Below are 22,699 nucleotides of genomic sequence, written 5' to 3' on the forward strand. Positions count from 1 at the left end.
AGAGGCGAGTTCTCGATCGGCAGCGCAGTCCAGTGCAGGAAGGACGTTTGAGTTCAGTTCCTTTGTCTTTTTTTGTTTTTGAAGGTAAGAGTGAAAATCTGTGCCCGTTTCTCTCCTTCCATGCGCCACCAAGCACAAGTGTGCGCGTGATTCAATCTGTTTTTCGTCGCTCCGAGGAAGCGACACAGCTGCTAAGGTCAGCGGGATACAGAGAGGGACGGAGAGAGCGGGTCGTTGTCATGGCGCCCAGCTAAACAATGGAGGGAGGAGGTCGCAGAGGAGGCAGCATCGCACTGTTGCGACCGGTGAGGAAGAATCCCCTCATGCTCTACACACACACACACACACACACACACCGATGAACAAAACACTGTTTAATGGGACACACTGGACGAGTTCACACCTGACAGCCAACACCCAAAGCTCTCAGCGCTCCCCCTCCATCTGACTATAGTCTTTGTTGGTAAAACGCACAAATCACACGCGGCTGACGCCCACGTATCTCCTTCTCTCTCTCTCTCTCTCTCCGTTACGTTCATCAACAACATTTAGAATCATCTCTGTGGTGGGGGAAGCGGTGCATGCTGGGATTGCGGCCCGCTGAGAGAGCGGCATTCTGGGAGGCGGTGTCCTGCGGGCCCGGGCCTCTGGGGATGCAGCACGGTTAATAGGCCTTTCATGGCCGCCCCACAAAGCCCTTTGTCCCGAGCTAATTCATCCAGCCCTGCGTGGAGAGATGTGTGTGTGTGTGTGTGGGGGGGGGGGCATCGCGGAGGGTTTTATTGGGGTCGGGAGTACCCCCCTTTTTTTTTTTTTCTTTCCTCCTCGCACTCCCTCTTCGTACTCCTCAGTGGAGTGCACGTTGGCGCTGATGTGAAGGAGCCACATACAAACAGAACCCCCCCACCGGTCGGTTGCAACAACACCAAAACATTGGCAGAGCTTGCAAAGTGCTGGCAAACTGCAGCACAACACTGGGAAACACCCACCATTAATGACTCCTTGAAGACCTCTTGGGGAGGGAACTTCCTGCTGGGTGTGACGTGCGGCGCCGGAGGGGTGTGCATATTCCAATGCGGAGCGGGCTTCCCGTTAATTGGACACGGGGAAACCATTTGCCAACCGAACCGGTCGCTTCCCCCCCCCACCGCCCCCCTGAACAAGAGCAACAGGTGTCTTAAAATGCCCCCAGCCCCGGCGGGGAAGGGAGCCCTGCTGGGAGGCAATAGCCCCGTCAGGTACATCATGGTGGGAGTTCCTGCATTCAACGAGCCGACTTCCCACCGCTCAGAACCCCCCCATCAGAGCGTGTGATCTGGGAATAGTCAGTTATTAATGAACTGGACAGGAACGGCTGCCCTCATTTCAAAGTGTGCTGATTGAAGCGGAGAAGAGAATTCCAGGGTGGGGGGGGGGGGGCGAGCTATGATCACTGTCTGTGTGTGTGTGCGCGTGTGTGCGCGTGTGCGCCCCGCACAGTCCTGACTGGACCCGTCCAGTTCACAACAACACAGCACAGCTGCACTGGAGGGCCTGCAGGCTTCAATGGACTGGTGGGGGGGGGGTCAATACAAACTCAGTGGGGACCGACGCATACCAAGTCAGGGGGAACAGGACAGGCGGAGGGGGAGGGGCCGCACTCCCCCCCCCTCCGGGACACCGTAGTTCTTAAGAAATGAAGTTTCTTACTTGTATTTCTACATTCACACATAAGACTCCAGGCAGTAGTTACACACAAACCTCTGGGAAGCCTCGGTGTGTTTTGGGGGGGGGATCTTTGGACGAACGGCCGCGCAGTACCCAGTTCTGGGATTGTGTTTTTTTGGGAGCCAGGCCCCATTGTTCAGATCCCTCCTCCTGCTTGGGAAGTGGGAGGACCCGAAAAGGCGTCGCAAAAGGGAGAATTGTTTGAGAGCTCAGTCATCCAAAAACGGCCTTTCAATGCGAGAACTTGGGGAGCCGAAGAAAATGTCGGAGGAATCGCAGTAAATTACAACCCCCCCCACCCCCCCAAAAAAGCAGCGAGGCCTTTGAGGGCGAAGAGAAGCACAAACTGTTGCTGCTGGCGTTTGGCTGTTTTCCGGCGGACTAAAGCTCAGCGCGGAGCGGGAGACGGAGAGAGCCGAGCGGGAGGACGAGACGCGGTGTGAGCCGCCGGAGAGGGAAGTTCTGGTAAGTTGTGTCGCTCCGTGCGGGTCCATGTTTTGTGCGTTTGTTGCGCGTTGTTTCCACACAGTTTAACTCGTAGATACAAAGTAGCAGGGTTTTTTTGGCGGCTGTTTGCAGTCCGGCGCATGTTTTTTTTTATTTTCTTTTTTAACCCAACTAACTTGCGACTTTGTTTGTAGAGAAGAGCGTTTTTTCGGAGTTAGAAGAAGCTGGACTACGTCGATAGCCACATTTGTTTTGTTCCCGCAGCTTGTAGATGCTCATACATTTCTCCTCCTCCTCAACCGCACACCTAACATCACTTTATCCGGGTGGGAACGTCCGGTTTTGCGGTGTTGGACTTACTTTTAATAAAAAACCGTGTCCCTTTGCTTTCGGACTGAGCCCGTTTCGGATTGGCCGAGCGCAGCCTCCATGCTTTCCTTTCCCAAGTCTCCTTCGTTTTCTGGATGTAATTCTTTTTCTTTTCTCTTTTTACACCACGATGCGTAACCGAGGAAAGCGCTCAGCCGTGTGTGACACGTTGCAGAAACTTACAACTGTGTTTTAAGACGCGCGTGTGTGTGTTTTTAGGGGGGCACATGGGTGTGTGTGTATGTGTGTGTGTGCGTTTTGCAGGCCGCAGCCTATAGTCTGCTGCTATAAGGTAACTGAAAACAGACCGGAGCTCTTCCACATTTACCCCCCACATCATCATCATCATCACCATCGGGCAGCGACGCTGCTAAAATGAATGAATGAATGACGTCATAGCATGTTCCTTGTGGATGCTCTGTTGCCTGAAAGACGTATCACCCTCATTAAAAGAGATTTTTTTTTTTTTGGAGGCTGATGCACCAAGTGGTTCGAAATCATGAGGACGCTACCAAACTCCGTTCCGTTCCTCCAAACCAAAGCCTGGTGTCAGAATAACCCAATTAAAGCCTCCGAGGACCTGACAGCTGCTCAGCTTAGCCAGGAATGCAGCATCCTGCCTCTCTCCTCGTATCCTCCTCCTCATTATTTTATCCTCTCATTCAGCTTTGGTCCAACGAGAAAATGTTTTGTCTTAATCTGCGAAGCTGCTAATGAGTGTTATGCCCATGGGTGTCACTCACCGAGGGGGCCGGGGGGCGGCGAGGTAGAGGTGTGTATGTGTGTGTTTGGGGGAGCGGGCCGCCTGCAGGAACAGCCGCAGGGTCTCGAGTTTCCGACCCCAGGTGCCGTTTTGTTATTCGGATTACATTTCGCCTCCGCTGCCGCGCACGGAGGAGCCTCCGGTGACGGACGTGGCATCGGACACGAGGGCCCGATTGTTCCCGCTGAATCAATGTCACTTGGATTAAAAGTCGAAACGAATGGCCGTGGCCTCGTCCAATTAGGCGCACGGCTTTATGGGAGAATTAATTGGTCTCTGTGAAAGAGGAGCCTCTTGTTGTTTGCGAGCAGGCCTCGTTGTTCTTGATCATCTCTGGCAGTCCGGTGGATCAAAGTTGGACTAATTGATTCCAGTCTGATTATCTGCCTGTTTCTCACACAGTTTGGCCCCTTTTTGGTCGCTTGTGTGGAGCCGGGAAAACCCCAACTATTCATCATCAAGCTTGTTAGACATTATGGAAATATTAGCGAATATGTCGAGGCCGTGCAGCTGCAAGTTGTAACTATGATCCATTAAACCTGACGGTCGTGGAACGACCAAGACTATTGTAAGATACACCTGTTTTTACTTACTGAATGCCGCAGGAAAGCTTTAAATCCACACCAGTGTTTGTAATGATGTGATGCTCTATGAGGCTTTCAGGTTGCAGTTCATGTCCCAAACTATGACTGTACACTAGTTAACAGAATAACCAAAACGTAATGTATTGCCTGGAAGTAGAGGAACACTTGCCCAAGTTTTACAACAGGCTCCTTAAATTCTGCACATTATTATATTTTGGGGCGAAAGAAACCTCTACGTCGGGACCAGAAACTTTTTCTTTTCTTTTGGTTCCAGAGCCTGAGGCGCTTTTTCTTTTGTCCTTTTTTATTACAATAAAATCCTGCGTGATTGCTCTTAAACAGACATGTAGCAGAGACAAAAGCTGCCAGTTGTCTTCTATTTGTCCCGAAAGCTGGAGGATAGTTCTGAAGTTTTGTATTCATCTGCTGTAGCTTGGAAAGAAAAGTTACTGTGTGGGTTAGGGTTAGGGTATGGGTATGAAGCCAGGTATCCATAGACCCTCACTCATATCTTGGTTTATTTTGAAAATGCACTCTGCCATATTGAATATTGATGTGCGATACGAGGTGGAAGGACAGGATCCGACTCGTTTGACCCGCTCCTGGTGCGTTTGAACATCTGGAGGTAAATCAAAGTATTCCGACGGCGATAGATTTCCAGATGCTTTTTTTCGGAGATTACAAACATCCAGCGGTCCCGTCGGGACGGCTGTCGCTGGGCCGATCTCGGCGTGTGTGTGTGTGTGTGTGTGTGTGTGTGTGTGTGTGTGTGTGTGTGTGTGTGTGTGTGTGTGTGTGTGTGTGTGAGCCAAAGTTCCTGAGGTTTGACTGCAGGGCTGGAAAGCAGCATTGTGATCGCGGAGGGTGTAACATTGGCTTTAATTGAACAAAAGAGGAGAAAATAAAAAGTCCTTCCTGAGGGCATGCTTTCATCTCTGTGACAGGAGGAGCGCTCATGGGGTCATTACAGCGTGTGTGTGTGTGTGAAAGTTTGTGTTCCTGCCCAATCTCTTTGCAAAGGAATGTATTGCTTGTCATTTTTGTCCTCGGGTGTCTTCACCTGCGTGGTCGTTTTTTGGGTGTTTCTTTAGAACAAAAGGAAAAGGGAGAAGAGAGAAAGAGTTAGTTTCCACTTTCATCATTTCAGCAAGCTTTTTTTTGCAGGGGGGGGATTAATGTCATTTTCATAAACCAGTCCGGAAAGCGCTCGTTGCCAAATAAGGTCGCCTCATTTCCCGGAGCCGGACATTGCTGGACACGCGGTGCATTAGTCCTCCCGCGCTGACAGATTGGGGGTGGGGGGGGCTCAGGCCTTGGGGCCCCCGGGAGAGTTTCTGTGTCCAGCCAGACATCGGATAACCATAGCGGGACACCTGGACCGGCAGGTGGCCGGGGTCCAAGCCCCTCCCGGGAGGGTGGGGGGGGGGGGGGGGGGGTTGCATACCTCTCTCCTCCTGATCCAGGATCACAGACCGGTCGAGAGAAGGAGGAATGTGAGGCGAATGGAGAAGGAGAGAGTCCAGACGGAGTGAGACGGATACATCTAACAGAACTGGATTATTGGGGCGATAGTGGAGACGAATTGTATGTGAGGAAAGGAGAGAAAGCAGAAATAAGGCTGTTGACAGAGAAATTAGATTTGTTTTAGAGCTTGGTATGCAACCTTTCCTTTCCAGTTTTTTTTCTTTTTCTTATAAGGTTTGAATAATATTTGCAACAATATGTTGAAGCGGGTCCAGTTTCTATCTCTGTCATGAGTACAGTCCCACTCATTTGTTATCCGAACAGCATAATGGGGATTACCCAGAGCCTTTAAACAAGCGGGGTGGATTTGTTCCACTACTTAAAGTAAAAGTTAAGATGCTCTTGATTGGATAATGAAGTTACTGAAGCCACGATGTCTCTCTCCCTCTGTCACACACACACACACACACACACACACACACACTGGAGTGAGTGCCGTTAGATCATTGATCAACTCCAGACTTGGGTAAGTAAGCAGTGTGTGTGTGTGTGTGTGTGGACAAATAGCCCTGTGTGTGCAAAGCAGATATTTGGACAAAGATTAGGGGTTGTTATTACGAGCCAAAGCAACCCTTAATAGATCACTCGCACACATGCACGAGGTTGCACTCTGACTGGAGCTGCTCATTCAAGGCCTCGCTTCTTTTTCTCTTTTTGTCTCGACTGCACACGTTTCTCTAAAATGCGCCGCTTGGTGAGACTTTTTCCCTCAGACGGCCTCGTGGCCTCTATAGACCTTCCTACGCTGCGATAGGAACCTCGTGGCGCGTTCCCGTATCGAGCGTGTGCGAACGAAAACGATAAAAGCACAAGAAAAACGCCGAGGAATCTGTGCTCCGGGGCTTTAACCAATAATCAGATTTAAAGTGTTGCCCTGGAGAGCAAAAGCTCATCACTGAAGAATGCGAAGCTGGCAGGAGAAGACATGATTCAACAGAATAAATCACCGGGCACCAGATTAGTTAGTTATCGGGCCCCTGAGGTTATCACAACTGGAATTTTCCATAGACTGCACTCCTACCGTGTGTGTGTGTGTGTGTGTGTGTGTGTGTATATAATGCACATCCATGACTCTGAGTGACGGGACAAATGGTAGCTCTGCTACGCCACACAAATCCAGCTTCTGACACCGAGGACTCTTTTGAAAAGCGCCTCCTCCAGCTGTTTCTCCTCCTTGAGAAAGTCTTTTTTTCCGGGCCGGCAGCTTTCTCCTCGCGGCCGCGGAGCTCGCCGTCCAGGCCGCTTGCGCCATCCCGAGCGCGGTGGACGCCCCCCCCCCCCCCCATAAGGCCCCCCTTTCTGTTTAACCCCCCCCCCCTCCCTCCTCCTGGTATCTGTTTTTCCCGTACCCTTCTCCTCGTCTCCGTTCCCTCGTCCCCTTTTTTTCCCCGTCTCTGCTTCTGCCTTATCTCAACTTCCTAGTGCCTCCCCGTATCTGTTTTTCATATAACATTTCTCTCTCTCTGCTTTTCTCTCCCTTCGTCTCCCACTGCGAGTTGTAGGGCCAGTTTCTCAGTCTCTCTGACCTCCCTCCCCCCTCTCCCTCCCTCCCTCCCTCCCTCGGTTCCTGCTGAATAATGGGCAGAAATTGCTCTTGATTTATAATTGGTTCCATTCACTCTGATGCATGAGCTGCCAGAGGAGTTTGGGGCCCCTTTCACCCCCCCTCCCTCCCTCCTCCCTCCCTCGCTCCTTCCCTCCCTACAGGAACACACAAGGAGCGGAGTGCAGATATGTACAGCTATGAAGGTTTATATTAGCATACGTTGTGTGTAGTTTATCTCTGGCCGGGCAGAAGTCTGTTTAGTTGCCTGTTGACACTTGGTGTTGGAAAAACTGTGTATTTATGTGCCTCCTGTGAGTTTACCGTTACCATGTAGCGGGAGTTTGTGATTGCTTGTGTGTCATCAATTGTGTCCGCAGGGACGTAATGGTTGTGGGCACACGAAATATGCGGCAACAGGAGTTTGTGTGACGACGAGTACCGTTGAATCTTATGCTGTGTATTTGCACACTGAGGCTGTTTGAACAGTGTCCCTAAAGAAGATGCACATTTCACTGTGACGTTCATCATTCTTCCGTCTTACTGGAGAAGCTGTAATCAGTGAATGTTGGTACACTGCGTCCTTGTATTGTTGTTTGTTTTTTATTATTCTCCCACTGTCTTTTCTGCTCTTACTTACATCTCTCCATCCACTCTGTCCGTGTTCATTCCTTCCTCCTGTCATTCTTTACTCTGTTGCTCCTTACCTTCCGGTCTATCCATCCCTCTGATCTGATTGGCCGATGCCACCTACCTCACTGTTTGGTCCGTCGCGCTGGCTCTGCCTCCTCCGGCGGCGGTGATCAGATCCCGTTCCCATGGCCCCGATGGGCACGCTGGCATCCCACACCGGTCAGAGGAATGTGGAGAGACGGGGGGGGGGGGTCCGGGGGGCCCGCGGCACAGTAATTAGCTCTCCGTGGTTAATTCAGCTTCGTTATCTAGATTATGCAAATGCCGCGGTGCCTAATTGATTGGAACGCCCCCCTCCTTTACATCGCGGGCCTGTCCGGGTCCCTCTCGTTAATCCTCGAGACGCCCTGTAGCTCGTTAGTGTGGTTTCGGGGGGGGGGGGGGGGGGGGGTCAGGGTGGGCATGTAGCTCGTTAATACTTGTGTGAGAGTAATATGAAGGGGGTGAATTCTCAACCTCGTTAGGGATGCTCTTGATGTGTAATTTTATGGCATGAGAAGCCCCCCCCCCCCCCCCCGTTCCCCCCTGAGATGGATGGATGGATTGAAGGTTTGTCCGCTGCCAAGTTTCTTTGCTCGCGTGAAGAAGCGCACCATCCGCGATGAGGTGGAGGCGGTAGAATCCCGCAGTTTGATCTATCTGAAGTGTTTTGGTTATTTGCGGCACAGTGATACGCGACCCAGCAGCTTCTTCCGATGCATTGAACGCGCGTCCCTTGGTTCATCCGGTAAAAGTGCATGGCCTATGAATAATTCTAGCAATTGAGTATTCAATTCTTTCTCGACGACCAATCTGATCAAATAGAATCTCCTTCCTCCGTGTTGCTCTTTTCTTTCGCGGGCTGCTGGTAAATGCTGGTGTTGGCACGTTGTCCGGCCCTCCTCATCCTCCTCGGCACGGGCCAAACCGAGATGGAGACCAGCAAACACAAACGCACCCCCTCTCGTTGGCCAGGCCCCTGCTCTCTCCTCGCCCCCGTTGACATCCTCTCCGTTGATTTGCGTTGCCGTTCTGCTTTCTCAGTCACCCCCCCCAATGCCTACATGAACCCCCTTCACCCATCTCGCATCAATCCATAAAGGCATTGAACCCACCCTGCCTCCCAAAACGCTCCACGCACTACCTCTTGGTCATTGAACCCCCCCGCCCCCCCCTGCTGTCTTTGGTCATTGAGCAGGGCCCATCAGCTCTTCCCCGGGGCCCTTCAGAGAAGCGTCTCCCCTTTCTCCAGGGGTCTGCGGGGTCTTTGTCCGTGCACCGGCTCACTGCTTTACAATGACTCTCCACTCTATTAAGGTGCGTTCTGCCTGTTAGCGTCGCCAGGGGCAACTGGCCTCCCGCATGGCAGCTATGCGGCGCGGCATTGTGGGCCGGCCGGCCCGAGCGGGGCAGTTGAACCCCCGGCACTCCTCACACTTGACACCGCATGTGTTTATCTTAAGGGAGGGGGGGGGCTTTGTTGTGTTTGGAGAACCTCGTTGTGTGTGAGAGGAGGGGGGGGGGGGGGGGCACGGGGTGTAAAAAGACGTAAAACTGGGGGAGGAGGGAGAGTTTGGGGAGGTGATAAATATTCAACAGCTCAGCTCCTCAGAAGGAGTTACCCCCCCCCCCCCCCCTCCACCATTACCCCTGTGTCCCCTCTCCATGCCAGGAAGCAGATGGAATGTGAGAGCTCGGGGAGGTGGCTCCAGTCTGGTTTTCTCCAATTAGCAGGGTTGTCAAAATGAATTTATCCACGGAGGCAGGGGGACAATGGGCCTGGCAGTGGCCCCCGGGAGAACAGGGGCCCCGGTGTCTTTACTTAGCACGCTCACAATGAACTTCTGTCAAGTGACTCCTTCCCACAATGACATATAAGGCACTCGCATACCTACTCGCGCTGCTCGCCTACACATCACCGCCTCAGCCGGGAGCTGCTCGGCCCGTCCCTCTATGATATATAAACACCTTTCCCCCCCCCCAGGCCTTTTGATTCCCAGGTTACTCGAGACAAGTTCAGGTCAGAAAGTCTCTCTTAAAATACAAAAGTCAAGTTGCTTTCATGTTTCTGAATGTTGCACCATTGAAACAACGCAGCCTTTGAATAATTTAGGGTGTAAAATCCACCGATCCAGCTGTTTCGGGATGGCTTTGGCAATGAAAGACACATGTAAATGAGGAATTGTATGTAGTCATTTAATGTGTGTTGGTGACCTACTGATGTTCCTGAGTAAAATATGTTTTTTCAAATTCTCCTTAAATGCCTTTTATTAACTAATGTGTGACAATGCGAGGCCCCCTCGCTGCAGGGGCCCGGTGCTTGAATCTTCTAGTGTGATGCAATTTCCTTCCATTACGTACCGATGAAGATGATTTGACTTTGGTTAAGCCGCTTACTTTAAGGATTGAACCAGACCTTTTCACCGGTCCAAATAGCTTTACTTCCGTAGTCGTACTTGAAGGACCGGCCGATTCGAGCGGCTCAAACTGTTCTCTTCAGTGCACTAAAGTGTGTTTTATTTCTACAGCGCTGTTATAAAACATTAACACCCACATTCCCTCGGTTGTTAATTTAGGAGAGCTGTGTGTCTCTGGTTCTTATCAGCCTCGCTGATGCGTAGGAGGCTTCTCCCTCCCTCCCCCTCTCTCTGAAGTCTCAGAAGGATGGATGGAAATAGTTGGACATGAATGTCAAGGGAACTTTTCATCTTAAAGCCCAGATGACGAATTAGTTTTTTTGGGGGGGGGTGATGATGTACGAGGGGCCTCCTCATACCGCCGATAGAACAAAGCTCTCTCTCCCCGTTCTCCTTCTCCTCCGGCGGCCTTTATCAGTCAGGTCAGAGGGCTCGTCGGCGAAGGAGCGTTTCCCGCGGCGTGTCCGGGTGGCGGGTTTGACTGGTGTGGTTTACGGTTGGTGACTCTCCCGGTTGGGACAGGTGCTCCATGCAGATATGTGTGTGTGTGTGTGTGTTTTTGTAATGGGTTGTGTCCGTAGAGCGAGCGGCCACTGAAGCCGCAAACCTTCCGCTTTGCTTCCAGGTTCCCCGGCGGCTCGCTGTTTTGTTTACTGAGCGAGCCCACTGCTGTAATTTAAGTGTGCGCTGTGGGTCACTGTCAATATCCAGAACACGGAATATACCTGTCGCATAGAGAAGTTTGACTTGCGTTAGCCGCGCAGAGCTTGTGTGTGTGTGTGTGTGTACACGTGTACAGAGAATCCAAATTGTAGTCCGGTTCAGCTTCTCTGAAACACGCTTCATATATTTGCGTGTGGATAAGCTAACCGGTTTTGAGGTACAACCTCAATAGTTGAAACCGTGGTTTGTGTGTACAAGTTGTTTCTGCTGCTCAAAGCAGCCCAAATAGGTTATTGCAGGATAATTACGTTAATAAAACCGATCGGCCAATCACAACTGCTCTTTATTGTGCAACTTGGACTGTGTTCTCCTAAGCCGTTTGTGTTGTGAGAATTAAAAAAAATCTAAAATGTTACACACAATCATACTTTGCAAAGCGGCTCAGCATGGCAGCTGAAAAGCACATTTTCCACAACCGCGCCAGGCAGCCAAACATTTTCACTGCTGCCATTAAATGATGAAGGTGAACTGCAAGAGTTTCCATTCTCTTACTGTCCTGCTTTGACCGTGTGTGTGTGTATATTGTGTTTGTGTGCGCAGTGCATCGTCTCCCACTACTTCATTAATTCTCTTTGTCGTAATAAGATCTGGACAACTACGTATGAGAAAGTTGTGCGCTTCCATTTGTACTACGTTGTCGCATGTTCACATACATGCATGCATGCATGATGTGAGAGGGAGAATGCGAGACGCAGTCCTGCAGGACCACCCTCCTCATCCTGACGGGAAGTTGTTAGTTTAACCTGACAGGAAAGAATTTGGGAAACTTGGCAGAAAGCGACAAGGGGGGAGAGCAGCCCGCCCGTCTCTACGTTAACCGTTAATAGGCCGACTGTTAACATCATTTTCTCCCCCCCAAAAAAACCATAGCACAACTCTCCATCTCGCACATGCTCCCCGCTGCTGCGATGCCCCCCCCCGCCTGCCTCTCATTAGTTGTTCTTTGTCTCCGCTCCTGAATGCAGCCTGTGTGTGTTTCCCCTCGCCCCCCCCCCCCCCCTTGCACCCTTCTACCTGTATCGGTTACACCTGAGCGGCGAGGCCGAGGGGTCGGGTTACGGCCCTGCGGAATGAGGGCGCCCCTTTGATGCGCGCTGGCTGGATGGGTGCGGGTACAGGCGGAGGAGATGGGGCGGGGGGTCAGCGCTGAGATGGGGGCTGACGGAGAAGAAAGGCTTTATTTGTGTCTGGCTGCTGAGTGTACGGTGCACCCCCCCCCTCACCTGGGTTGTGTTTCGTTAATGGCTACCTGTGTCTGTGTGTGTGCGCTGGTACGATAGAGAGCAGCTTACGTATGAATCCAGATGGGCGACGGATGTTTTTGTGTGTATTGGAGTCTATCAGAATAAAGTGGTTTGTACGTCTTGTTGTTTTGAGCGTCGTCTGTAAATGACCCTTGACCTTCCCGTGTGTGTTTCTGTGTTTCAGCGAGCAGTGTATGGAAGATGTCTGGAAAGCGAGACTGGACTCCGTGGATGAAAAAGAGAAGGGCTCCAGTGTTGTGCGCTCTGGGTGCAGTACTGCTGTGCTGCCTGCAGAGCGGCGCCTCGCTCTCTGGTGAGTAGACGAACTGAGATGGTGGAAAACTGGATGATTCTGCAGAAATTAAAAAAAAAAGTACTCACCTAATCCCTGCCAACGTTATGAATGCCTTTTTACATGAATTTTTCCAAGCACCTGGTGCAGGAAGGTGTTCTGGCTCAGTCAAAGTGAGCGAACTGTTTGGCAGTTTATTTGATATGTGGGGGGGAAGTGGGTAGTTTTGCATGAGCCTTGCTAGCCGCCATGGACAAACTGATGAAGAAAAGAATCACTGTATTTAGTGCTGTGTTGACTGTCCTGTTATTCCATTAGTACATCTGTTGATAATTGATTGATTATACAAGATACAAGCAAAACCCAAACGTGTGTGTGTGTGTGTGCCCTCCGTCCTCAGACGAGGTGCCGTCGTTCAGCGAGGAGCCCATGTCCGTGGTGCAGAAGCTGGGCGGCAGCGTGAAACTGCTCTGCAGCGCCCGACCCGCCTCCGCCAACATCAGCTGGCGCCTCAACGGCCGGGAGCTGGCGCAGGGACGTTCGGGCGTAGTGCTGCGGCCCGACGGCCTGTTCATCCCCACCCTCTCCAACCTGACGGTGGGCCGCTACCAGTGTGTGGCCAGCACCGCCGCCGGAGCCCTGGCCAGTGTGCCCGCTGACGTCACCGCAGCGAGTGAGTAGCCACCCACGCAAAGTTCAGACAAACAAACACGCGCACATCTTTTTGGGTTTGTCAGAGTATGCAAACAACGCTTTTGACTTAATTTTGCTCTGAATAAAACATAAACAGTGAAGGGGCTGTATTTGTTTGCTTTAAATCTTTTTAGCGTTTTCTTTTTCCACTGCTGTTCATGTTGGTCCCTTTTTTAATACGTCCAGGTAGTCGAGCAGTATTTAGTCTGAGAAGTTAAATACAGCAGCGGCTCTTATCGAGCGTCGTATTGATCTGATGGAGCTAAAGTGAATCATTCTCACCGCTGGCGTTTCTTTAGTGTGTGCGTTTCATTTGATATGCATCAAGGGGCCGAGAAAGGCGCCTGAAGCTGTGTAACTTGAGCTGTAGGAATGGAGGAGACGTGGGGGCCGTTCGGAGCAGGGGAAGAGGGGACCAGGAACTCTGGGGGGGGGGGGGGGGGGGCGGGGGGCCCTGCTTCTATCGGCCCCGCTGCTCCACACAACACCACATTCCTCTCCACGGGGCCCGACACAAATTATGGCAAATGGGTGGAGGGCTGGTGGGGTAAGGATGGTGTCTGTGTGTATGTGTTTGGGGGGGCAGCAGAGCATTTGCCTCACTGTAACACACCTTTGGGTAAAATGCACTGTTCACTGTATTGTTTTGCATGTAGTGATGTGTGAGGCCGCCATAGTTGGAGGAACCGGAGGTGTTTCAGGCCAGTCGAGACAAGATCCTGACGGAGGACGAGACGTGGTGTCACATTCCCCCCCCCGAAGGCCTTCAGGACGCATCTCTCTTCCTTTGCACGTTTTTCTTTCTTTACCCTTTCACTTTCCCTCCATCTTTGTCACAAAGATCCCTCCCACCCCCCCCCCCCCCCCTCGTCCTTCCTTGCACTAAGGCAGTAAAAGTTATTGATTGTTTCAACAGTGGATAAATTGGGTTGAGATAACCACATGTGGAGCCAGTTCTCCCCTCCCCTCCATAAAACCTCCTAATTCAATAACTCGTCCGGCCCCAAACCGTCTCAGGAATGGCTCCACGGGGAGTGTGTGTCTGTGTGTGTGTGTGTCTGTCTGTCTGTGCCGGCATCTGCATGCGAGCTCACTCAGTACCAATAGGTTGATTCCAGACCCTCCTCGCCATCCGCCTCTGATGGAGCTTTCATTTTTTGGCATAGATTAAAAGCTCCTCTCTTGAATTCTTGTGTAGACAATCCCCCCCCCTTTTTTTTTGCTGCATAAAACAGACATGTATCTGCACTACACGAAGGAAGAACACGTTGCACAAACATGTTATAATGCAGACACACACACACACACACACACGCCTCCTGCTGCTATACATAAAGATGATGAATGCACTGTCTGTAGAAATATTCAGGTCGGCCTTGCCAAGCGGCCCTCGTGCGGGAGGTCTGCTTCACTTTATGAATACCATCAATCCTCCATCCCTGCAACACGCACACACACACACACACACACACACACACACACAGGGATAGATGTGCACGCACTTACACCTGAGAGGCAGCCATGCGGGGTTCTTCCTGTGAAGAATGTGTGGGGGGGTTAAAAGGTGTAACAGGAGGAGGAGTAAGGTGGGATGGGTAGAGATGGGGGGGGTTCTGTAAAAACAACGTCTGATTGATTTAGCAAATGGAGCGCCACACGGCCCCCCTTTTAAGGCCCCACACACACACACACACACACACACACACACACTGCCAGACCGCGCGGTGGATCCAGCGTGTACGGTGAATAGATCAGCTGGCTGCCATGAAGGTGTTTGTTCAGTGCTTTGAGTAAATGCCGTTGTTGTCCCTATCAGCAGACACTCTGGCCGTAACTGAAGTTTCCCTCTTAGAGCTGCGTCCCATCAGCTGGCTGTATATACCAGCAGCCCGGCCTTCTCGCCAGAGAGCGCGTAGCCGGTCCAAGAAAAACAGGGCAGTTATTACACCTCTGGAAAGAATGGAGAGAGGCCGTATTTGTTAAGAATAAATCAACAAGGACTGGTAGGCGTTTAATTACGTTCCCGGGGAAGTTTTATTTATCTTTCATTTCACTGCTTGACTCCTTCATGACAAATTTCTTCAGTTGTTGCTTTGTTTTTCCACTGCTGTGCTGTTGCCTTCCCTCTTTTTTTTGGAGTCATTTTACTTTCCCTCCCGTCTCAAATCTATAAAATGGCAGCACGACCTTTTTTTCTTTTTCTTCTGGCTTATTCAGGTCAAAGTTTTGCTGCTTTCTCCCAAACTGGATAACTTTCTTTGAAATGCTATAGGATGGTCACCTCTCACCTTTGACCCCATGGCCAGGCCTCCGGGCCACTAAGGCAAGGGAAGGAAGGAAGGAAAGGAGGGGGGGGGAGGGTTAGGAGGTCAGAGGTCACATGAGGGGTCTGTGCTGCGTAGACAGAGTGTCTGTGGGACACAGTCGCAGCACATGGCCCCCAGTAATCCCACTCCACCCAGTTCCCACTGAATGTGACCCGGCTCCGGTCCCAGTATAATGTCAGACGGGATCAATGACACCGGCTCTGACGCTTTGGACTCGTCCAAAAGGGGGATTATTCAGTAAAAAAATGAAAAATGAGCTGGAGCCGCACGGTTCCTGCGACTCGGATGATGTAATACTCGCGGGGATGGAAATGAGCGAACGGAGCAGACGCATTGGACGTTGTGGGAGTGCGGTTATGATACAACGAGGACACCAAATGTGGTTGCGGCGCAGTTATCTGAGAGTTTGTTATTCCTCAGACGATTGTGGGCTTTTAAGTACTTTAAAAGTCCAGCAACTCACCGTATACATTTACACAAAGAGCGGCGTTTTGTGCTGGGGGAACGTTCGCAAATAACTTTTCTTTCTTTTCCTTCCCAGAGCTGCGTGATTTTGAGCGCGATGACCAGCAGGAGATCGAGGTCGACGAAGGCAACACGGCCGTTATTGAATGTCACCTCCCTGAAAGCCAGCCCAAGGCTCAGGTCCGCTACAGTGTCAAACAGGAGTGGCTGGAAACATCCAAAGGTAGCGAGCCGCTTCAGTGCACTGACATCTCCCCGAATCTCCCCCTGCCTCCCGCCTAATCGCCAAACGGTCTTTATAATTTACCGGAATGCTATAATCCTGCTATCTGACCCCATCGTGAAACCGGTGATAAGGGTCTTATCTCGAGAATGTTTAAACACGGGAATACGGTTGTTTATTCTGCAAGCCGTTTACTTTTAAGTTGCTTGGAGGAACAGCGAGACTGCAGTGGTTTGTGGCTGGTATGCTGATGATGCCTGGGAGCTGTAGGCACTGATATCTGCAGCTTATCTGCGAGGAAATGAATACCACATTGACGAGCGTCAGACTCTGGGGCGCCACCTTGTGCTCAACTGGACTAGAATGGCACATTGCACTATTGTACTAAGCTGCTATTTGCACTCAAGCGTTGAGACAAATTGCATGGTGCATTTGTCTCATTGACAAACCCTAAAACACTAAGACACATTTTCTGATTTCATTACGATCAATACACAATCATCCTTATTTCAGGTGTACTTGTAATTGTTCTTGTTTACTGTGAACATTATCCTGCATTCCTCTGAACATATTGTAAGAACAAGACAAGAAATAAAATATAATAAAATCAACGTATTCTGAGTAATTTGCGCTGACATCTGTTTGGGGTTCATCTTATTTATTCATTTTCCGACAGGGAACTACCTCATCATGCCGTCAGGGAACCTGCAGATCGCCAACGCCACGCAGGACGACGAGGGGCCGTACAAGTGTGCCGCCTACAACCCCGTCACCCAGGAGGTCAAAACATCCACTTCAACCGACCGCCTGCGCATCCGCCGTGAGTCACGAGTGTCCCATCAGGATCGCAAACTCAAAAGATGCGTAAGACCTCGATGTTCACGCCGCCCCCGTCTCTCTCTCTCTCTCTCTCTCCCAGGCTCCACCTCGGAAGCGGCTCGCATCATTTACCCGTCGGGGTCTCGCTCCATCATGGTGACCAAAGGCCAGCGGCTGGTGCTGGAGTGTGTGGCCAGTGGCATCCCCGCTCCTCAGGTTGTATGGGCGAAGGACGGGCGGGACCTGCGCTCCCGCAACAACACGCGCTTCCTGCTCAGCAACCTGCTGATCGACGCGGCGGGCGAGGCCGACTCGGGCACCTACGTCTGTCGAGCGGACAACGGCGTGGGCGAGGCCAGCTCCGCGGTTTACGACGTACAAGTGTTTGGTGAGTAAAGCGATGGTCTCCTTATAAATCGCTATATAAAAGTTCCCGTCAATGCTTTTCATAGTAAAGGAGGTTTTTCTTCCTTCGACTTTGTCTGTGTCATGGATTTAATAATTAGACCGACTCCTGTTTGGCGGACTGAGAGGACAGCTGTGTGTGTGTGTGTGTGTGTGTGTGTGTGTGTGTGTGTGTGTGTGTGTGTGTGTGTGTGTGTGTGTGTGTGTGTGTGTGTGTGTGTGTGTGTGTGTGTGTGTGTGTGGCGCAAGTGAGCCTGGGCGGTGTTGTGTAAGAATTAACTTTGTGGAGACAGAGCTCTCTGTTCGCTAGCAGGACTTGATTGAGTGTGTGTAGGTTATGGATGACTGTTTTTACAGGGATTTTCTGTGTGTGTGTGTGTGTGTGTGGTGGGCTTGTCTCTGCAGCTGGCTGTAATTAAAGCCAGCGAGCTGCTGTAATGAGCTCTGCCTTTGCCTGATTCACAAGCACTCAACCATCAACTGGCTGGCCTGGCTCTGCCTGCCCGCCTATATACACTGCCTGTCATACAGCCCTCTCTCTCACACGCACGCGCACACACGCACACGCGCGCTCATACATGTGACTTTGTTGGAGCGTGACGGCGTTTTAAAATGGTGTTTAGGAGTCCGTCGCCAACGCGCACAGCAACGCTCTGGCTTCCTTCCAGGTCTTGAACCGGCCTCTTATCCTCTGTCCGTCTCCCCCCTGCAGAGCCTCCCCAGGTGACCGCGGTGCTGCTGCACCAGCAGGAGGTCGCGTACGGCGACGCGGTGCGCTTCACCTGCCAGGTCCGCGGGAAACCCGTCCCCTCTGTGATGTGGCTTCACAACGCCCGTCCCCTGGCGCCGTCCCCCCGCCACCGCCCGTCCGCCCGGATGCTGCGGGTCTCCAACGTGGGCCCTCAGGACGACGGGCTGTACCAGTGCATGGCTGAGAACGGGGTGGGCAGCTCACAGGCTTCCGCTCGCCTGATCACCGTATCGACCGGTAAGTCGCGGTGGGGGGGGGGGCGGCGGTGTAAAGCATTTGTTAGAAACGTAGTTATTTGAATGCCGAAGCGTTTCTGATCTAACGCCGTACGTCTCCGCTCTTTAGGGATCTCGTCCAGGGGGAAGCTGCCCTCAATCTATCGGCCGCTCAGCCCGGACAAGGTGCTGAGAGAGCAGCCGCCGGTGAGGCCCGGGGCCGCGGGGGCCATGCTGCCCCTCGACTGCTCCGAGGTGCCGGGACAGATCCTGCCCGCGGAGGCCCCCATCATCCTGAGCCTGCCTCGCACAGGCAAGGCGGACTACTACGAGCTCACCTGGAGGCCGCGGCATGAGCGAGGTGGCCCCGTGCTGGAGTACATGGTCAAATACAGAAAGGTACTGCAGTTAGAGTGCAGAGCGTTCTCTGTTTGAACACATGAATGTTTTCTTTCATGTTCTTTGTCAGTAACTGGTGCCTCGGTCTCTCTCTCAGGTGGGAGATGCTCTGGCAGACTGGACCTCCAGCAGTATCTCAGGGACCCTCCAAAAGCTGACTCTGGCTAAGCTGCAGCCAGACAGCCTGTATGAGGTGGAGATGGCCGGCAAAAACTGTGCAGGTTTGGGCCAACCTGCTATGATGACCTTCAGAACTGGCAAAGGTAAAAAAAAAGAAGTCACTTTAGCATTGTCATTTGGAAAAGGTTGTGGTACTTTGCATTTTGGCGTGAAGCGCCGCTCAATGCGGTGCAGCCTCTCCGAGCTGCTGGCAGGATCTGTGGATTTGTTCGAAGGTTCCTTCTGCCCAAGAAGAGAATTCATTTAAAAAGTGTTGCATGGCTCAACGATCGGCTCCGTGATTAAAACTGTTCTCACTGGCGTTTTCCCGTCTTCAGGTCGCAGAGGTTTAGGGCAAGTTGACCCACCGAAAACTCCCGCCGTTCCTTCGCCGAGCCTCTCTCGTAAGTCACCCACCGGTCCTCAAACACTACCACTCATTAACTATACTAACCATAAACCGTTCTCCTACTAAATGAACTTCCACAGCAAAACCCTAAACTAACCATTCTTCTTCTGACCACTTTTCACTCTTTTTTTTGCCTTTCTGTCTCTGAAGGATGAGCTCTCAGTAAGTGCTGAATGTCATCTGTTTTTCCTCCACTGTCGTATTTGCTAATTACATAATCAGTGTTGTCTCCTAAGTGTATGTCCTCTATCTGACGCCGCTCCTCCTGCTCCGTGCAGCTCCAGAGGCCCCCGACAAGCCCACCGTCTCCACGGCAACGGAAACGTCGGCGTACGTGTCTTGGATTCCCCGCGCTAACCGCGGCTTCCCCATCCAGTCGTTTCGGGTGGAGTACAAGAAGGTGAAGAAGGCCGGCGAGGACTGGGTGACAGCGGTGGAAAACATCCCCCCGTCGAGGCTCTCTGTGGAGATCACGGACCTGGAGAAAGGTCCGCCATCTTCTTCATACAGTGTTATTATTCACGGAGGTTGATTCTGACTGGGGGGGGGGGCGTAAGATGTCGTACCACATAATTAAAATGATGCCGTCCCGCATGATTACATTCCCACAGCCTGTGTTGCTGCAGTCATTTCAGCGATTGCTGCCATCAATCAAAGCCATGTCCCAATCACAGAAAAGGAAAACATAGTGACGTGGAGACAAACATTAGTCAACACAAATTTGGCCTCATTGTATTGTTGGAACCCACCCCGCCCCCCCGCCGGGCCCGATGAGTCATGGTGATCCCTCTACCTGCAGGCACGTCCTACAAGTTTCGCGTCGTGGCGGTGAACGTCATCGGCTCCAGTCCTCCCAGCGCCCCGTCGAAGGCGTACACGGTGGTGGGCGGGAGAACCCACGAGCGGCCCGTCGACGGACCCTACATCACCTACAACGAGGCCATCAACGAGACCACCGTCATCCTCAAATGGACGGTGAGTGGCCGGAAGGAAAAACGCAACAACCCCCCCCCCCCCCCAAAAAAAAAACAATGTGGTTTTCATTGTGATGCTTAAGTCATTCGTTTTTCCTTCCTCTCTCCCCCCAACAGTACACTGCAGTAAACAACACCCCCATCTACGGTTTCTACATCTACTACCGGCCGACGGACAGCGATAACGACAGCGACTACAAGAAGGACGTGGTGGAGGGAGACAGATACTGGCACTCGATCACCGACCTCCAGCCGGAGACGGCTTACGACATCAAGATGCAGAGCTTCAACGAGAAGGGGGAGAGTGAATTCGGCAACGTGGTGATCCTCGAAACGAAAGGTGAGCTCATTTTTTATCTTGGCGGTGGGCCTGCAAGTGACTTTTGGCATAACAAACATTTACCTTTTCAGATGTCTTCTTTTTTTTTGTCCTCTTCTTAAAACAGACGGTTAACTTTTTGTCTCCTCAGCTCGTCCTAATCACCATCGGCCCACACCGTCGGAGACCCCGGATTCCAGGTTCGAAAGCCCCAGCGGACTGGTGCCGCGGCCCGGCGACCTCCCCTACCTCATAGTTGGCATCGTCCTGGGAGCCTTCGTCTTCATCATCGTCGCCTTCATCCCCTTCTGCCTTTGGCGGGCCTGGGCCAAGCAGAGTGAGCGCTCCTCTCGGTTCCCTCTTTGCGGTCGTTGAAGTGTTCGCCTCCACATCCGCCTGATTTTCCCCGCCTCTTTTTTGTTCTGTTTCAGAGCAAACGGCCGACCTGTGCTTCCCCGCCGCGGCCGCCCCCGCGTCCTCGTGCCAGTACACCATGGTCCCCCTCCAGGGACTGGCTCTGGTCGGTCACTGCCCTCTGGACGGCCGCGCACCGCCGCCGCGACACGGCGGCTACCCCGCTAACGGGGAATACGACCCCAACAGGAAAGCTTGCCCCGCCACGCGAGGCCTGCCCGGGCGCCAGCAGGTAAAAACTACTCCCAATAGATCCACAGGTTCAGAAATGGAAAAGCTCGTAATGTGACTCTTGAACCTGTAACCTATATGCTGTGGTGTCTCGCAGGAGGAGGGGCTCTGCGATATGGAGTGTGACACATTGTTGCCCCAGACGATGTCAAATGGACATCTGCCTGCTTACCACCAGTACTCGTCCAGGTACGTCTACATACGCCGTAGTTACTGTGAGGGACTGAAGGACCGTACGCAAATAACTTCAATCAACTAATGTGAATAATTATATAAATTATATCTATATTTATACTTAGTGGTGCAGATCATCACGAACAGAGCTGCTGTCCTCCTGACGACTCCACTCTGGAGCTCCTCGACAACTCCCATCAGCACCTCTGTTCACGGGAATTGGAAGGTGACGGCGACTTCTTTGATGGCGATGAGGTCGAGGACGGCTTCACTTACAGTACGTGTGGATTCTTACATTTGTTGAGTGAATTGCTCTTCAGTTGGTTGATTTGGAACAAGGCTTTTCTCATACGATTCATCCAACTCTCTCTCTCCTCTGCAGAGCCGGCATCCTACCCTCATCTCTCTCTAGAAGACGAAGGGATTTTCACCACTTCGTCTTCAGCAGCCTCGACGCCGCAATCCGCTGACGTAAGAATACAGGAAGTGAACATCCTCCCGAGTGAGGGGTCCCCTGAGGACGGAGGGACCGCCAACACAAGAGACGCTTAAGAGACAGTTCCACAAACGGAAAAAAACAAGAGAAAAAAATATTTATTTTTGTATCACAGATATTTATATATTTAAGCTTTTTGTACATACTGATTATACTGTATATTAGTTTATTTTCACATTGGAAAAGAATCTCGCTGAGCTGTCTGCATTTCCCGGGGAGGACAAATGGACACGAGACGTTGTTCCTTGTGTGAAGAAGACGACGACCAGTCGAGGGACCTTAAGCCTGCAGTTCAGCACTTCATCACTAGACCTTCCTCACTCCCTGAATTGAATCACCGGTACTTTGCTCCATGTACAACAAACAAAGGGACCGTTGCTGCAGTCGTGAGCCGCTTCTTTGCTGTTTAGTTCTGTTGCTTCTGTTACATATTCACAACCGTCATTTTGTATAGCAATAACACAAATGTATTATGGATTGCTCATTAACAATATATTAACACGTGTATGCACCATAAATCATTTTCTGTAGCGTACAAGAGATTATATATTGTATAGTTATTTATTTTTATGTTTTTTTTTTTTTTTTTACCACTGAATGGGAGATTCTGGAAAAACTGTCTTAAACTCAAGTCATTGATAAGCTGAACTTCACACTGCAACCACTTCTGTGTTTACTCATTTGCTGGTTACCAAATGCCTGCCAGGTGAAGGTCGCTGTGACGTGCGTCAGTATTACTCCTCCACCACCGGTCGGTGCATCAAGTATTAGTCTTTGCCAGAGACGTCTGCAGTCAGAATGAAGGAGATCCTGAATCTACACCCCCCTCTCAGTGTGGCTGTTGTGTGGTTGCACATGCTGGAGCACTATTGCTTGTAAATAAAAGCCTATGAAATTGGCCGGTGTTTGGTGCATCTTTTTAATCTTTTAATTTGTGTGGT

At 51.5% G+C, this 22,699-nt stretch overlaps 1 protein-coding gene across 2 annotated transcripts; it reads left to right on the forward strand.

The window, feature by feature from the left end:
- Window positions 1–1,698: 1,698 nt before the first annotated feature.
- On the forward strand, window positions 1,699–22,656 carry boc (BOC cell adhesion associated, oncogene regulated). Of its 2 annotated transcripts, none has more exons than XM_078096598.1 (18): window positions 1,699–2,172; window positions 12,178–12,306; window positions 12,686–12,958; window positions 15,847–15,993; window positions 16,670–16,813; window positions 16,913–17,200; window positions 17,930–18,205; window positions 18,314–18,582; window positions 18,680–18,845; window positions 19,080–19,145; window positions 19,429–19,638; window positions 19,950–20,125; window positions 20,242–20,464; window positions 20,595–20,780; window positions 20,875–21,089; window positions 21,186–21,277; window positions 21,388–21,539; window positions 21,645–22,656. In XM_078096598.1, exons 2-18 carry the CDS (start codon window positions 12,195–12,197, stop codon window positions 21,812–21,814), a joined length of 3,165 nt encoding a protein of 1,054 aa, XP_077952724.1. In that variant the 5' UTR covers window positions 1,699–2,172; window positions 12,178–12,194; the 3' UTR covers window positions 21,815–22,656. The 2 variants fall into 2 exon arrangements, with proteins under 2 accessions (XP_077952724.1, XP_077952725.1); XM_078096599.1 differs by lacking the exon at window positions 1,699–2,172 and adding an exon at window positions 4,890–5,860.
- Window positions 22,657–22,699: the final 43 nt, after the last annotated feature.

Source organism: Gasterosteus aculeatus, chromosome 21 (genome assembly GCF_964276395.1).
Source record: "Gasterosteus aculeatus chromosome 21, fGasAcu3.hap1.1, whole genome shotgun sequence".
Taxonomy (NCBI): Eukaryota; Metazoa; Chordata; class Actinopteri; order Perciformes; family Gasterosteidae; genus Gasterosteus; species Gasterosteus aculeatus.